Consider the following 17821-nt stretch of genomic DNA (forward strand, 5'->3'; position numbering starts at 1 on the left):
TGAAATATTTGAAAGCAAACCCCATACAATTAAGGAAACTCAGTATTGGGATGGGAAAGGCAGGCTTGGATGCCTGGATAGGGAAATAGAGAAGAGATCCTGGAAGAAGACGAAAATTTCTTCCCTGCTGTTGCTCAAAACGTCCTTATAAATAGATTTTACTACTACTACTACTACTACTACTACTGATGATGATGATGATGAAAAATTCTGTTCATTCATTTCTCTTCCGGCGTCTTGAAAGCAGGCAGGCGAAAGGACACTTCCAGCGTTCTCCTCGTTAGTATAGTGGTAAGTATCCCCGCCTGTCACGCGGGAGACCGGGGTTCGATTCCCCGACGGGGAGATGGCGAACGTTTTTAATAAAGAAGCGCGTAAATTCTTGGGTCTTTGGAAAAAGATGAAAAAAGCCCAGCGGCCAAATTAATCCGAAAGGTCGCTTCGTTGCGATGAATGATGAGCTTCCAACCCCATGAAATGAATGGATGCCGGTAGCCACGCCCCCCCTGGTGTGGATGATCACGTGACGTCATTGAAGGCCAGTCTCGCATGAATGGAATTTTCCCGCGCGTATTTTCCTCCTTCCCAATTAATTCCCTCCCCCCCCCCATGTTTCTTAGACATCCGAGATGTGAAAAGAAATCAGTTGCTGACGATTACGTCACCTTCTCATCCTCGATGGCTTGATTATAATTAGCATAGTTAGTATACTATAACATCACTTATACTATGTACTAATACTCTATATATTATATGGCATTCTATACTATACTATGGTATGTTTTATTTATTTATTTATTTAGTTTATTTCAAATTTATATACCGCACCTTCTCCCAAGGGACTCAGGGCGGTGTACAGCCAGATAAAAACATACAATACAAACATTAAAAACAATGAAAAGAATATATATTAATTTGGCCCCAGTTTAAAATGACAAACCAATTAAAAATTAAAAATTAAAAATATGTTAAAGTGTACGCTGTAATATGGACCACTATATAGTCTATATAGTAGACTATTAGTACTGCATATTATATAGCTAGTGTGTAGCATATAGCAGGGGTCTCTAATCTTGGCAACTTTAAGCCTGGCGGACTTCAAGTCCCAGAATTCCCCAGCCAGCACGGATTTCAACTCCCAGAATTCCCCAGCCTTTGCTGGCTGGGGAATTCTGGGACTTGAAGTCCGCCAGGCTTAAAGTTGCCAAGGTTGGAGACCCCTGGCATATATATCTCTAGCATCTATCTAATACAGACTATATTATTACTGCGTATTATATAGCTAGTATGTAGCATATAGTATACCTATCATCGTATCTATCTAATATACAGGTATATGACTATATACTACATATTAGCTATATAATATAGTTATATTAATGTGGTATACTATGTAGTATATTTATATTACTATATGTATCATATGGATATTAGTATATTATTTATTTATTTATTTATTATACCGCCCTTCTCCCGAACGACTCAGGGCGGTGAACAGTTAAAATAACATACATATAAAATGTGAATATAAGATGATTAAGCCAATTTGGTTCATCGGTTAAGAATTTTCAGCATAAGGAGCCTGAGTGACGTAGGAGGCTAATGCCTCCTACTAAGGCAGCATTTAACATCCAGCTGCCTGCAATTACTGCGAGTTCAATTCTCACCAGGCTCAAGGTCGACTCAGCCTTCCATCCTTTCTAAGGTGGGTAAAATGAGGACCCGGTTTGTGGGGGCAATAAGCTGACTTTGTATAAAAAAATATACAAAAGTATGAAGGCTATTGCTTAATGCATTGTAAGCCGCCCTGAGTCTCCGGAGAAGGGCGGCATATAAAAATACATAAATAAAAATAAATAAATAATAACTAAAGATTTAGAACAATTAGAAGAGATTTATGCTAGCCCGGCTTGGTGAAATAGAAAGGTCTTAAGTGCACGACGGAAAGTACGAAGATCTGGGATCATTCGTATCCCTGTTCCAAAGGGTAGGTGCCCTCACGGAAAAGGCTCTTTCTTACTCTATTAGTACCCTGGCAAGAGAACAAGCTGGCGATTCAAAGGTCCGAAAGGATTGTAGTGGCTTGGCAGCGCCTTATCCCCCGCAGTCTTTTCTGTTCCTTTTTTTTTTTTTTTGTTTTAAACCAGGATTGTTTAGCTATGTTGTTAGCCTACGATCTGACATACGTGTGAAACTGCACGGTGTCAAATGTGTTTAATAGTCCTTCGTTTCCAAGGCCGCCCTTATATTCCCTTCCTCTGATTGCATAAAACAAGGGGAGGGGGTAGGCACCAGCCAACGAGAACGTTTAAACAAAATTATTTTTCTCACGAGATTTTTTATTTTATTTTATTTTTTGCTTTTAGGAAACATTCCGGTAAAGGGACTGTGATTTCTTTTTTCCTTTAATTGACATCGAAAGTTAAGCTCTTAACTGACTGGGAATAAATGGAATCGTGATTTATTCGGAGTAATTGGGCTATTAATTAATTATTTTTAAGTGTTAAATTAAATTAAGAGACTTTTTAATTGTTGCACATTTATCCTTGATCCTGGAAAAAAACGAACGCGGTAAACAACGAAAAAGCCGCGTTTCCGTAAAATCACTTTCAAAATCCGCGCAGCGAGCGCGCGGCAGATTTAAATTCAGCACGTGATTGGCTGAAAACGACCACCAATCAAAACCAAGGGAGCAGTGTATAAATAGCGCGGCCGGTGGCGGTTTCTTTTCAGTTCTTCTCTTTGCGGCGTGCGGAGCGTTGGTCCCTCTTTTGTCTTCGCATCGAGATGGCTCGTACCAAGCAGACCGCTCGCAAGTCCACCGGCGGGAAGGCGCCCCGCAAGCAGCTGGCCACCAAGGCGGCGAGGAAGAGCGCTCCGGCTACCGGCGGCGTGAAGAAGCCTCACCGCTACCGCCCCGGCACCGTCGCCCTGAGGGAGATCCGCCGCTACCAGAAGTCGACGGAGCTGCTGATCCGCAAGCTGCCCTTCCAGCGCTTGGTGCGCGAGATCGCGCAGGACTTCAAGACCGACCTCCGCTTCCAGAGCTCGGCCGTGATGGCGCTGCAGGAGGCGAGCGAGGCTTACCTGGTGGGGCTCTTCGAGGACACCAACCTGTGCGCCATCCACGCCAAGCGGGTCACCATCATGCCCAAGGACATCCAGCTGGCCCGCCGCATCCGCGGAGAACGGGCGTAAAGAACGCGTTTTGTTTTTTTTAAAAAAAGGCTCTTTTAAGAGCCATCAAACAGTCCTAAAGAGTGCTGGAAACTACCCCCCAAAACTAAAAGTGAGAATGGTATGTGCGTTTTTCTCATCACGTAACTCCGTCACTTGCTTTTCTAAAAGCAATAAACTTGTTCATTAAAAAAAAATTGCAGGAACCCATTTTAACGTCAAATTTGGCTTTTACTCTTCTAGAGCCGAGGCCTTACCACCCTCTGCCCACCCCCCCATATAATTTTAAGCAGGTAACGGCTGGAAGAGCTTGGGGGATCTAGTCCCAACTCATTTAGAAGACATATATATATAATATAATATAGGGATTCGAACTTTCTCGTGACTGAACGTCGAAAATCCCGACTTTTTTCTCCCACAAGTATTGTACCTTACGATTCTTGATGAACGTATCTTATTTTTATGTACAGTGAGAGCATATGCACAAAGTTCCTTGTGTGTGTCCAATCACACTTGGCCAATACAAAATTCCTATTCTATTCGCTAATTCCAGAGTTAACTATACTTCATACCAAGAAACTTTTTCTACTATGGAGTAAATCCCTTAAATATTTGGTGACAAATAAATTTATACATAACTTGCTTCTAAGCAACACTCGCAGGATAGCTTATAACGCGCTTGCAGCCCTTTCAGAAGGAAGTGAGCGGCTCTTAAAAGAGCCTTTGGGGGAGTTGGCGGGTTAAGTTTTCCCTGCGGTCCGGTAAGTCTACTTGGAGCTGGTGTATTTGGTGACAGCTTTGGTCCCCTCAGAGACAGCGTGTTTAGCCAGCTCGCCGGGCAGCAGGAGGCGGACGGCCGTCTGGATCTCGCGGGAGGTGATGGTGGAGCGCTTGTTGTAGTGAGCCAGGCGGGAAGCCTCGGCCGCGATGCGCTCGAAGATGTCGTTGACGAAGGAGTTCATGATGCTCATGGCCTTGGAGGAGATGCCGGTGTCGGGGTGAACCTGCTTCAGCACCTTGTAGACGTAGATGGAGTAACTCTCCTTTCGGGTCTTCCTGCGCTTCTTGTCGCCCTTCTTCTGCGTCTTGGTAATGGCCTTTTTCGACCCCTTCTTGGGCACCGGCGCTGACTTCGCGGGCTCAGGCATCTTGACACGCACACTACCAATCGGGATATCGCACTGATGGCCGCTAGTCCCGTACGCTCGTATTTATAAGAGCTGTATGCAAATGAGGTCTTCGGAGGTCCGCTTGACGATTGGCTGCGGGAGGAATGTGGCGCGCGACGTTTTTTTTTTCTTTCAAATGCTGGGTTTTCTATGGGCTAAGAAAGAAACGTTCCTATTGGCTGGGCTGTGGAGAGTCTCACTTGCATTGGTTAGTAGGAATTTAAACGCCTATCCAATGAATGCTTGCCAATTTGAACACCACCGAAGATAGGACTGATAGAAAAAACAATGCTGAGCTGAAATACACTGAAATATGAGCTCGAAATACACTGAAATATGAGCTCGAAATATGAGCTTGGAAACGGGGTTTCCAAACTTGGCAACTTTAAGACTTGAGGACTTCACCTCCCAGAATTCCTCAGGAAGAATATATTATTAATATTCTTCCTGGGATAATAAAATATTAATTTTTAACAATATTAATTTTAATTAATATTAACATTAATTTTATTTGTTTCAGACATGGGAAATTCTTGAGAAAGAATTTATGGTTAAGGTTGTCTCAAAGAGGCTTTTTCAAAAGGCAACTGGACACCAGTCCCTGGTGGAAGAGAAGAAAAGGGGAAGAGAAGAAAAAGGGGAAAAAATAGTCCAAGTTGCCTTTTGAAAAAGCAACTAATCTGGGATGATTGAGAATCTCCATAGATAGGTTTGAGGTTATGTTCTCTAATTTTCTCCCCTTTTTAATTTTTTTAAATTGAAATTTTAATTTGTTTTAAATTATGGGGTTTTTTAATTGTCTTGGGCTAAATTGTTTAATTTGGTTTTAAATTGTTTCTAACTTTTGTATTTATGTATTTTATTCTGTGCCTGTTCACCGCCCTGAGTCCTTCGGAAGTAGGGCGGTATATAAATTTAATAAAACATAAAACAAACATAAAACATATTTAAAAGTGTTGATTCAGTCACATTTTTCTTTGTCCATTTTTTGTTGTTGAATTCCCTTCAGCTTGACTCTTATCTATTCATAGATAAATGAACGGTTACATGGCTACAGGTAGTCCTCGATTTATGACATAATTGAGCCCCAAATTTATGTTGCTAAGGGAGACATTTTGGTGAAGTGAGTTTTGTCCCACAACCTTTCTTGCCACAGTTGTTAAGGGAATTATGGCAGCCATTAAGTTTGTCACATGTTAAATGAATCTGGCTTCCCCGTTAACTACGCCTGTCAGAAGGTCGTGAGAGTGGACACCTCAACCGTCATAAATACGAACCAGTTGCCAAGCAAATGAATTTGGATCACGTAACATTGGGGATGCTGCATTGGTCATATAGGAAGTTAGCACCCATCCCTTTCCTAGAAAAATGAAATGTTTTAGGAAATATTAAAAGGGCAGAATATTTCCCCTAAAAGGGAGGCAGAAACTCAGTCCCCCACTGGGCTTTGTCAATGGGCCAGTCTATTCTACATAACAAAGATTTACCTCCTTCAGGCAGAGCCATAGTAGGAATTGCCCAAAGGCATCATCACCCAGCAAGAGTCAACCAAGCCTGGGACACAGACAACCTAACAAAGTTACCCCTGCATGACCCCCATGGGAATCTGACAACCGATCAGAATACATGCTCAAATTCAAAAACCCAGAGAGGGCATAAAACCCAGGCACTCTCAGCATCTCTTCCCCTTTTTTTTTCTCTTCGCCCAAGATCTTCAAGGCACGTGATCCTGTTCCACCATTAAAAACCATCTTTCCAAACAGGCATCATGTTTCCAGCGTCTTTCTGGAACTACTGAACCCAGATGGATATTTCTCCAAACAGTCATAAGTCTGAAAAAAATGGTCATTTTTCAGTACCGTTGTAACTTTAAAGGGTCACTAAATGAACTGTTGTAAATTGAGGATTACCTGTACACTCAAGGTCATCGAGCAGGACATGGGGGGGGTGCCTTTGCTGAGGCTTCCCCCACCCCACCCCCTTGAGATCAAGGACTTCTCATCCTTCCTGCTTTGGACATATGGCAGTTCCCATAAACACAGGGAAGGACGAGGCTGGAGCCCAGCAGGAAAAGGAGACCAATAGGATTTATTTGAGCAACATAAAAGTGCTCGGGGTTTTGCATCCCGCTGTAGGAAGAAATATCCTTCTGGGTTCAGCTCCAAGTGGGGAAAAAGACACTGGAAACATGGAGACTGCTTGGAAAGATGGTTTAATGGTGGACACAGTTTGAGTTCCTGCACAGAAAAAGGGGCGAGATGCAGCCAGTTCCTGGGTTTTATGCCCTCTTTGAGCTCTGAACTTCCTGGGGCAAAGGAAGAGTATCCTGATTGGTTGTCAGACTCCCAGGGGGTGGGGGTCTTAGCTAGCCTTGCTGGCTGTTGTAATCAGCCAATGTGGTGAGTTTCTGTTGCTAGATGGGTCCTATTGTGTTAGTTTCTGTTGCTAGATGGGTCCTATTGTGTTAGTTTCTGTTGCTAGATGGGTCCTATTGTGTTGCAGATGATGGTCCATTGACAAAGACTGAGTTTCTGCCTCTGGCCCATTGACAAAGGATGGGGGCAGGAAGATGGGAGCTGCTTCGTCTCTAAAACATGCTTCTCCATTTCTCATCCAGGGAAACATAATATTCTGCCTTTTTAACACTTCCCAAAATATTTCATTCCTCTAGGAAAGGGGTGGGTGCTAACTTCCTACACCGCAAAGCTTCAGCCTGGAGAATTGGGAACAAGAAAGCAATGTTTGTAGCCCTGGACATTAAAATGTCAGAGATGCATGAAAGCAGGTGGAGTTTACCTGGGTCTTTGGTTTACTCGGAGAGTTTCAACAATTAAGAAATCGACAGACACATAAATATAAGCAATGTTTACACACAGACACCCAAAAAGGAAACAAAAATACCAAAACACCACCCTCAGCAGCAATCATCAACACCCCAGATGAGCAAAGACGAACACCAGGATCCAGAACAGACCAACATTGAGGCAGTAAACAATACAATTGTTGGAAGAAATATCCTTTCTGGGTTCAGTTCCAAGTGGGGAAAAAGACACTGGATTCGTGGAAGTTGCTTGGAAAGAAGGTTTATTGATGAACAGGATCACATGCCTTGGAGATCTTGGGCGGAAAAAAGGGAATTGATGCTGAGAGTCCCTGGGTTTTCTACCCTCTCTGACTTTGAACTTCCTGGGGCACAGGAAGAGTATCCTGATTGGTTGCTGTCAGAGATCATGGCTAGCTTTGTGTTGTGGCTCCGTTGCCTGAGCCTGGGCTATCGACAGATGCAGACTCTGAGAGTGAGGGAGAGGAGTTGGCAAAGCCTCCCTCTCCAGGACCCTCCTCTCTGGCAATGCCTCCGGAGGACACCGAAGGCCAAGATATAGGCCCGGAGCCAAGCACGTCCCCGCAGCCACAGGTGGACAGCGACGAAGGAGATAAGTTTCTCCATATTAAGTTTCATTTTGTTGGACAGGGCCCATTGTTCAAGTCTGTCCAGATCTTTTTGGATCCTGAGTTTGTCTTCTGGGGGGTGGTTGGCTATTCCTACCAGTTTGGTGTCATCTGCAGATTTGATGAGTTCCCCTTCTATTCCCCCATCTAAGTCGTTTATGAAGATATTGAAGAGTCCTGGGCCGAAGACTTGTGGTACCCCACTGCTTACTTCCCTCCACGTGGATGTAGTTAGTACTGTTAAGTATGAGTAAGATTCGTCAGCCAGTTACAAATCCATCTGGTGGTGATGCTGTCTATCCCACATCTTAGTCCCACTTTAGGCATGATGGTGAGTTCTAGTCTTCCCTTAGGCATGAGAGCTGGCTGGGTGACTTTGGGCCAATCGTTCTCTCTCTCTCTCTCAGTCCACCTCGCAGGGCTGTTGTGTGGAAAATAGAAGGCGAAACGGTTATTATATCCATCCACCTCTTTTGAGTATCTTTTAAAGTAGTAAAGGCAGGATTTAAAAAAAAATCTAATAAACCAAATCGATAAAAATATAACAAACTGGCAATATCGATAGTAAGCTACCCTGTGCAGAAATATGCAATTTATATAATTTGATCCAAGCATTCCTGAAAGCATCATCATCTCCTCTGGAGGAATGTGCTGGGTTCCAAGGTGCCTGTGGCAAGGAGGGAAATCTTTGAAGCTGCTATCCAAGATTGTAAAACTATCCCCGTCGACATCTCTTTGAGAATAGAATGGGAGCCTGGACTAAGGGCTGTGAAAACATTTACAGACCCCTCGCATCCTGGACATAAATTGTGTCAACTCCTACCGTCAAAACGACACTATAGAGTGCTGTGCACCAGAACAACTAGCTAGACACGAGGACAGTTTTTTCCCCCAACGCCATCACTCTGCTAAACAAATAATTCCCTCAACACTATCAAGCTATTCACTAAGTCTGCATTACTATTAATCTTCTCATCGTTCCCATCACCCGTCTCCTCCCACTTATGACTGTAACTTTGTTGCTGGTATCCTTACGATTTATATTGACTGTTTCCTAGTCTGATTTGATTGCTTATTTGTTCCCTATGACTATCATTAAGTGTTGTGCCTTATGATTCTTGACAAATTTATCTTGTGTTTTTATGTATACCGAGAGCTTATGCACCAAGACAAATTCCTTGTGTGTCCAATCACACTTGGCCAATAAAGAATATTCTATTCTATTCTATTCTATTCTATTCTATTCTATTCTATTCTATTCTATTCTAATGATTCTTGATGAATGTATCTTGTCTTTTTATGTACACTGAGAGCATATGCACCATAGACAAATTCCTTGTGTGTCCAATCACACTTGGCCAATAAAGAATATTCTATTCTATTCTATTCTATTCTATTCTATTCTATTCTATTCTATTCTATTCTATTCTATTCTATTCTAATCTAATCTAATCTAATCTAATCTAATCTAATCTAATCTAATCCAGATTCTTAAACTGGTGCGATGATGGCGTTTAAGAGAGGGGTGCTCTCCTAACTATCTGATTCAATCTAGAGCAAGGTTACAAGAGCAGAAAGAATTTATCACAAATGCAACAATCCGAGCTTTATTTATCTGGAGAGAACTGGGACATACATACCTAACATACCTTCTCCTATTTATCCCCTTGATTTAGCCCAGGGGGTCAGCAACCTGCGGCTCTGGAGCCGCATGCGGCTCTTTCACCCCTCTGCTGCGGCTCCCTGTCATTCAAAATTTGCGTCACAACCGCCGATGTGCGACACCCGCTGGCACGCGATTTATTCAGCTTTTCAACCCCCGGTAGGCCAACCATGGATAAATCCAAGAAAAGGAAAGTTTCAGAAGAAAACAAAACATTTAATTCAACTATATATGCTAGTTTTGTGACCACTCAAGAAATAGTCAGGCACCGGAAGGGTTTTGTGGCTCCCGGTGTTTTCTTTTCTGTGGGAAACGGGTCCTAAATGTTGTGAATTAATTAGATCAACACAACTTTTCTAGGTTAGTCAGAGACAGTATATTGCGCAATAGGTTCAGAGCCAGTTTTACATGAAGCTGTGAACAAAGACAGAACTTAGTTACAATGGTTTTATACCCTTCTAAGACAAAGGATTCTGCTAACACAGCAGTTTATGTGGTCATATACATTTGTTATATTTAATTGACATTTCCTAATTACTAAGTTTTACATTATCTTTGCCAAACAGTCATAATTCTTCTTGTAAATCACTGAAGCATAGATTCAAATTATCTCTTGTTGATATTTCATGTGGTCATTCTTGGCCTCTTTAACCTTCAAACTGTATATCACCAAATGTCTCTATCTCTGACAACTGAGGGGCCCCTCTTATAGAATGTTTCTACTTCAAAGGAATTTCTCATTATCTTTGTACTGTTTCAACTGGACATAGTTAGTTGCCTCTTTCAAACAGGCACATCCTCCTTCCCACAATACCATGAACAAAGAGGGTCCTTCAGTGATCATCTAGCTGGATCCGCATTACCTACATTAAAATGGCTCTTTGAGTGTTTAAGGTTGCAGACCCCTGATTTAGCCAAAAGTCTACGCTTTTTAGTTTGGCCAAAGGGCTGTGGGAAGCCCCCCCCCCACTCCTTAAAGAATGAAATATTTTGGGAAATATTAACAAGGCAGACTATTATATTTCCCCTGGAGAAACCTGCTCTTAAAAGACAGGAAGCAGACCTCAGTCTTTCTTAATAGCCCCCCATCCCCCATCCCCCAGCAGATATTTTGACCTTCACCTCCAGCGATGGGATTAAAAATGTACATTCTCGTGCTGAAATGGATAGGTTAACCAAAGAAATACAGGATAGAGAAGAATCAGATTATTACAAAATATGGAATAATTGGTATAATTGGTTAAAAATGAGAAATAAGCAAAAAATATAGGGGGAAATATTACCGATTTTTTAAAAAAATGTTATTAGATTAAGGAGAGGTGAAGAAATCTATTATAAGTAGAATTGTAGAATGTCACTTTGAAAAAAATGCTTAAGAAGAAAACAAAATCTTTTTGTGTATAGGTTGTATAAATGTTTGTTGTGTATATGTTATGTTATGTTTTTTTTTAATATTTATACTCAAATAAAAATGTATTTAAAAAAAATGTATATTCTCCTCCACCACCCAAATTCTAAAAACAGGACATGACCATTTTAGGAATATAATAAGATTAACCCATTACCATTTAGCAGAAGACACAGAGCATAACTTCCTAAGGGCATTTTCAGACGTTGCACTGAACCAGATGGATTTTTCTTTCAACCGGGCAAAAAAAAAAACCCGTGTCTTATTGTTGCAGGGAGATTGAATAGATATGATTCTGCATTTTAATAGAATTCTCCGTTGGTTTCCAAGCTTTTAAGCTTTCCAAGCAAAAAAAAACTGACTGGAGATGCCGGGGATCGAACCCGGGGCCTCATACATGCAAAGCATGCGCTCTACCACTGAGCTACATCCCCTCCCCGGCGAATCCTCTTCGAATAGGCATAGAAAAGGCGCCGATTTCCCCAGGACCAAAAAAAAAAACCAAATGAAATTAAACCCACTATGAATTATAAATCCGAACATCTCATCCTAGCTACAACATATAAATTAAAAGGAATCTTAAGAGATCTCCTAGTCCAAAACTTTATACACCATTCGGAAGAAATCAAGAGGCGTATTGGAAGATCACAAGTACAAAGGAAAGCATAATTGACTTAAAATTTTCATTGGCTTTTTAAGTTTCATTCGCTCCCTTTGGAAATTAGCGGCGAATTTTTAAACAACCCTCGCCAAGGAAGCAGAATATAGCTTTGGTAAATGCAACGCTCTGCTTCTCGCCCGGAGCCCTCCCCTTTGCATCGGACGCTCAGCTCTTTTCTGGAAAACTGGAGCGGCCCTGAAAAGGGCCTTTTCCGTTCTTTTCTTCCGCTCCGATCCGATCTCCCGACAAAAATTAGCCGCCGAAGCCGTAGAGAGTCCGGCCTTGGCGCTTCAGGGCGTAGACCACATCCATAGCCGTGACCGTTTTCCTCTTGGCGTGCTCGGTGTAAGTCACCGCGTCGCGGATCACGTTCTCCAGAAAGACCTTCAGGACGCCCCGCGTTTCCTCGTAGATGAGCCCCGAAATCCGCTTGACGCCCCCGCGCCGAGCCAGCCGGCGGATGGCGGGCTTCGTAATCCCCTGGATGTTATCCCGGAGGACTTTCCTGTGCCTCTTGGCGCCTCCTTTGCCCAAGCCTTTCCCGCCTTTGCCTCGGCCAGACATGCTTTCGAATCGCAGGAAACAACCGAACTGTCAAAGCGGACGGGGAAACGGGCTCATATATACCACCTAATCGGACCAGAGGGAAAACTAAACCGGCAGCTCTTTCTTTTTTTTTTTCCCGCCTTTTCCGCGTTGCCCGTAAAAATAGCCTCACAGGACAATTGAAACGCCTTTAAAAGGAAGCGAAGATGGTTCAAAGTATGAGAGACCTCAGCATTTCTAATCCACATAGATTTTATTGGCTTTTACAATTTATATCCTTTATTAAGGTCACTGAAAATTTCATAAGGAACAAAGAAGAGAATATTCCCTGGAGTTAAGCTCAAGCTCTTAAGCGAATTCTTGGCCAATGCAAAAAGCAATTTGCCATTGATTTCTGAGAGGTTTTTACAATTCAACCGGCATTTCCTTGGATATATCCCTGTACTAAGCAAGTCTGATTTGCTTAGCTTTTTAAACTGTTTGGCATGGAACTGATAATAATAACTTCATCCCTGAATTTGAGACAGATACTTTTTACCTTTTGCAAAGGGTTTTTTTTTTTGTTTTGTTTTTTGGCCTTCCTGGAAATACAAATCACCAAGTAATTCAGACAAAGCAAAAAGCATTTATTAAGGGGAGTCAAAGTCTTTTTTATGGGGGACAAAAATAAATGATACGTTTATGTAATGTGTCAGAAAGCAAGTGATGAATCAGCATGAATTACAGATTAACAGAGTTGGAAGGGACCTTAGAGGTCATCTAGTCCAACCCCCTGCTCAGCAGGAGACCTTACAACATTTCTGACAAATGGCAGTCCAATCTCATCTTGAAAGCCTCCAGTGATGAAACTCCCACAACTTCCAAAGGCAACTTCTGTTCCGTGGGTTGATTGTTCTCACTGTCAGAAAATTCCTCCTTATTTTTAGGTTGAATCTCTCCTTGATCAACTTCCATCCATTATTCCTTGTCTGGCCTTCGGATGCCTTGGAAAACATCTTGACCCCCCCTCCTCTCTGGGGCAGCCCCTCAAATATTGGAAGACTGCTCTCATGTCTCCCCTGGTCCTTCTCTTCACTAGACTAGCCAGGCCCAGTTCCTGCAACCGTTCGTCGTATGTTTTAGCCTCCGGTCCCCTCATCATCCTGGTTGCTCTTCTCTGCACTCTTTCTAGAGTCTCAACATCTTTTTTATAGTGTGGTGACCAAAACTGGATGCAGGACTCTAGGTGCAGCCTTACTAAGGCTTTATAGAGTGGTATTAGCACCTCCCTTGATCTTGATTCTATCTCTGTTAACGCAGTTTAGGATTGCGTTGACACTAGAATTGTATTTGCTAAAAACTGGAAAAATGAGAAAATACCAACGCAAGATGAAATTATTAAGAAAAGCATGGAATGTGCTGAAATGAGTAAATTGACATTTGAAATTAGAGAACAAGAAGATAAACAATATTACAAGATATGGGACTTACTTTATCGATGGTTCGATAACAAAACATGGAAATGAAATATGAAATATGAATGGTATCAATATATTAGAAAATAAACTTTTTGAAGCAACAATGCAATAGTTAAATAAATGATAAAGGAGGATGTTGATTTGTTTGACAATATGAGAAACTAGATCATTAGTAAATTTTGAACAGGAGGATGCTGCACAAAAGATTTGTAACCGACGGACACGCTGTTTGTATTTGTAATGGATGATGGATTTGTTTTATGTTTTGTTTTAAAAATAAAATTTTTCAAGGAAAAAAAAAGAAGGGGAAAAAAAAAGGATTGCATTGGCTTTTTTGGCTGCCGCTGCACATTACTAGCTCATATTTTAGCTAGTTGTCCACTAAGACTCCAAGATCCCTCTCACAATCATAAGACATTTATTATATTGAACTAATAGAAAACATGGGTTTTCTATTAGTTCAATAGATAACATTCCACAAGTGGCAGATTTATGGGTTTCATTAATCTTTCCCAGCTGGGCTTGAATCTTCCTTAAAGCATGCAAAGATTTTAGGAATAGGCTCTGTATTGTTTAGCGCTGAAAAAGAGAAGTTTTCACATACCAAAAGAAATGGCCTTGACTAAGAAGAAAAATACATGTTTTCCTCAAGATAGAAAAGAGGCCTAGGCTTCCACATTAAAAATGCTAATAACACTTTTCAAAGTGCTAAAATTCCAGCACTAACAATATACGGTGACAAAATGTCACAAATAAGTCTTGGATTTACACTATATGCTTAAGCAAGGTGAGGCAACTGTACTTTCTAATATTTTTATATTTTGTTTTTATAATATACTAAGCAAAACAGAGTTGCCTTAAATAGTACAATGGGCAGCATATAAATTTAATAAATAAAATGAGCTAGCTTGGTATTGTCAGAAGAATAATCCGGGGCTCCAAGCAGGGTTGCACAAGAATAAGTGAGATCCAAAGAGCTGTGAGGAATATTTATTATTCCTAAAAGCAAAATAGCTTGCCTTTAGGGGCAGACTGCAGAGAAATGGGGTGCAGTGGCAAAACTTTTATAGAAGCTTGTTGGGAATATGGAAGCGTCTATCTGTTGAGTATGTGTGTATATTGTGAACATACAGTTCTACTGGGAGTCTTAATTTCATTACCTCTATTTGTTGTGTTTGCAGACCTTATCTTTTGATATGCGGATTAGGTTTGAGGAAGTTTGATGATTTGATTAACTGGGAGACACCGATTCTCAGACACGATTCTTTTAATATTTTAAGGGAAGATGAAAATCATAAGGAATAAATATATTTTGGATGTAAAACTTCAGTTATGGATGTCCTAGAGTAGACCAGCGTTTTTCAATTTTGGTAATTTTAAAGATGCGTGGACTTCAACTCCCAGAATTCTCCAGCCAGCCATGTTGAAGTTGGAAGTCCAACCATCTTAAAATTGCCAAGGTGGGAAAACACCCCTAGATTCTAGAATAGTTTATTCTAGAGCAAAACTCTAGAAATGCTTACTCACAAGTAAACCCCTTTCTGACCTGCTCAGTTTCCAGCTGCAGGCATTACAGAATTTAATAAAATGTTTGCCTAATTTGAAGGATGCTCATTGTGGGGTAAAGAGAGGTTAACAGTAAATTTTAGTAGCACAGCTCATGTTGCCACAGAGTGCATTACACTATAACATCCAGCTGCCTGAAATTACTGCGAGTTCAATTCTCACCAGGCTCAAGGTCGACTCAGCCTTCCATCCTTTCTAAGGTGGGTAAAATGAGGACCCGGTTTGTGGGGGCAATAAGCTGACTTTGTATAAAATATACAAACGTATGAAGGCTATTGCTTAACGCATTGTAAGCCGCCCTGAGTCTCCGGAGAAGGGCGGCATATAAAAATAAATAAAAAATAAATAAATGAAGCTTTAACAGAATTCAATGTTCTGCAAACACTACATTTGCACCTTGTCACTTTCATGTAACATGTTTTGAAAACGGTGCAAAAATAGGATATAATTCTCACAATGCAATGGAAGAATTGGATGGAAAAAAAACCTGATCGGAGTTAGCAAAAACAAGCCATATCGACCACTACAAAGTTAATGTTTTTTTTTTCCTTTTTCCCCATTACATCACACTTCTTTCCTCCTTCCTTCCCATTACCCATTACGTGCATATTCATATTTTATATTTAAATTTTAATTAAAATAATGCAGCGATACAATCTGGGTAGGACTCATTGCTGGAGCCCCATCCTCAGGGAACTTCTCTCAAGCAAAAAAGTCTGTAGAGATTCTCAGCCATCCAGGGTCACATTTTTGTCCCAAAAATGCTTTTTCAGGAGGCAACTGGACTTCCCTTGTTTTTTTCTTTTGAAGATGTTTCACTTCTCATCCAAGAAGCTTCTTCAGCTCTGACAGGGCAGGACATACATCCTTCCATTCCCCACTATCCTGTCAGAGATGAAGCTTCTTGGTTCCCCCCCCCCTCAATTTTTTCATTTTTTATCAAAATATCCAAATAAATGCTTTAACAGTGTGGCACCTTAGTGTAATAACATTCTAATTCAAATAAAGCTAATCAAGTTAATCATAACCCTTCCATTCAATCCACTTACACATTTCTAATAGTGCATACTTCTATTTTAGTCTATCATTATTCAATTATTCCACATTTTCTCATCGCTTTCATTTTGCGATAGAAAGTCTAGACTGTAATTTAACACCAGCTGTCTGCAGTTAAAGTAAGATTGAATCTCGCCAAGGCTCAAGGTTGACTCAGCCTTCCATCCTTTCTAAGGTAGGTAAATAGAGGACCCAGTTTGTGGGGGGCAATAAGCTGACTTTGCATAAATATACAAAAGGATGAAGGCTATTGTTTAACGCATTGTAAGCCGTCCTGAGTCTCCGGAGAAGGGCGGCATATAAATCAAATTAAATATATATATATTCCTTTTCTTGTTTCTATCACTTATTCTAAGCTTTTGATCGTATCACCCTTTAATAAAGAAAAAAAACTTTTGTCTAACTTCTAATCATGTCACCTACTTAAGGAGGAAAAAAGAGGAGAGCAAGAGAGAAAAAGTAACTCATAACAAAAAAAGGACATCCCTCTATCAGCTTCTTGGAATCTAAATGCCTTCAAAAGAAAACAGGTCCAATTTTCTCTAGCAATGCACCCACACCAATAAGTGCTTTAAAAAAAAATGATCTAGAAAAATCAATGCACAATTCCTGTTAAGGAGTTAAATCAACATTTATACAGGCAAGCACAAAAATCCACACACAATCCCAGTGTATTGCAGAGTTTGCACATTTTACTTTCCTTTACAAATCAAAAATCCTCCAATATACTTTTTTTCCATCTTAAATTTTTTTTTGGGGGGAGGGAATCATAAACAAAGCAATAAACAGCCCCGAAAAACGACCTCAGCCTTTTCGAAGAAAACGTGAGCGGCTCTTAAAAGAGCCTTTTTGGGAGGTTGGCGGGCTTTAAGTCTTCCCTGCGGTCCGGTAAGTCTACTTGGAGCTGGTGTACTTGGTGACGGCTTTGGTCCCCTCGGAGACGGCGTGCTTGGCGAGCTCGCCGGGCAGCAGGAGGCGGACGGCCGTCTGGATCTCGCGGGAAGTGATGGTGGAGCGCTTGTTGTAGTGAGCCAGGCGGGAAGCCTCGGCCGCGATGCGCTCGAAGATGTCGTTGACGAAAGAGTTCATGATGCTCATGGCCTTGGAGGAGATGCCGGTGTCGGGGTGGACCTGCTTCAGCACCTTATAGACGTAGATAGAGTAGCTCTCCTTGCGGCTCTTCCTGCGCTTCTTGTCGCCCTTCTTCTGCGTCTTGGTGATGGCCTTCTTCGACCCCTTCTTGGGCACCGGCGCTGACTTCGCTGGCTCAGGCATCTTCGCTCCTTCTCTTATGACGGGAGGCAGCAAACTGACGAACTTCGCTCTCCCGCTTCCCTTTTATAAGCAGCCGAATGCTAATGAAGGCGCTCCGCTCGTCAAGCTCCCGTTGGTGCGTACAATTTGGGCGGGAAAGTGGGAACGCCAATCAGAACGGCCGACGCGTTCGTTTTTTTTCGCTGTTGGATAAGGCAAACAATGGCTTTGATTTGGGTTTGAACGCGCGCCGGGAGCTGTTTTCTGATTGGTTCCCGTGAAGGCTTCTTCTCTCTCATTGGTGTATTTTTGAAGCGACGAATTGCAAAGGTGAATTGTCGTGGTTTTGCAAAGCAATACATTGGATTAGCAATCTAACCGAAATGAGGAAAATTGGGAGCCGTATGAATAGTT

The 17821-nt window shown here is 41.6% G+C and overlaps 4 protein-coding genes and 2 non-coding genes across 6 annotated transcripts; 2 read left to right on the forward strand and 4 right to left on the reverse strand.

Annotated features, from left to right (window-relative positions):
* Positions 1-274: 274 nt before the first annotated feature.
* On the forward strand, positions 275-346 carry TRNAD-GUC (transfer RNA aspartic acid (anticodon GUC)). The gene has a single exon. It is a non-coding gene; the product is annotated as a tRNA-Asp (tRNA).
* A 2411-nt stretch (positions 347-2757) lies between these two features.
* On the forward strand, positions 2758-3233 carry LOC139324678 (histone H3). Its single transcript, XM_070954411.1, has one exon. The coding sequence runs from the start codon at positions 2788-2790 to the stop codon at positions 3196-3198; it is 411 nt and encodes a 136-aa protein (XP_070810512.1). The 5' UTR covers positions 2758-2787; the 3' UTR covers positions 3199-3233.
* Positions 3234-3944: 711 nt separating this feature from the next.
* LOC139324619 (histone H2B 8-like) lies at positions 3945-4345 on the reverse strand. The gene has a single exon (XM_070954345.1). It carries the CDS (start codon positions 4323-4325, stop codon positions 3945-3947), a length of 381 nt encoding a protein of 126 aa, XP_070810446.1. The 5' UTR covers positions 4326-4345.
* Positions 4346-11229: 6884 nt separating this feature from the next.
* Positions 11230-11301, reverse strand: TRNAA-UGC (transfer RNA alanine (anticodon UGC)). The gene has a single exon. It is a non-coding gene; the product is annotated as a tRNA-Ala (tRNA).
* Positions 11302-11536: 235 nt separating this feature from the next.
* Positions 11537-12093, reverse strand: LOC139324736 (histone H4). Its single transcript, XM_070954477.1, has one exon. The coding sequence runs from the start codon at positions 12090-12092 to the stop codon at positions 11781-11783; it is 312 nt and encodes a 103-aa protein (XP_070810578.1). The 5' UTR covers position 12093; the 3' UTR covers positions 11537-11780.
* Positions 12094-16957: 4864 nt separating this feature from the next.
* On the reverse strand, positions 16958-17434 carry LOC139324597 (histone H2B 5-like). The gene has a single exon (XM_070954314.1). The coding sequence runs from the start codon at positions 17426-17428 to the stop codon at positions 17048-17050; it is 381 nt and encodes a 126-aa protein (XP_070810415.1). The 5' UTR covers positions 17429-17434; the 3' UTR covers positions 16958-17047.
* Positions 17435-17821: the final 387 nt, after the last annotated feature.

The sequence above is a fragment of the Pituophis catenifer genome, unplaced genomic scaffold, assembly GCF_029215685.1.
Source record: "Pituophis catenifer annectens isolate HBS135680 unplaced genomic scaffold, rPitCat1.0.hap2 SCAF_15, whole genome shotgun sequence".
Lineage (NCBI taxonomy): Eukaryota > Metazoa > Chordata > Lepidosauria > Squamata > Colubridae > Pituophis > Pituophis catenifer.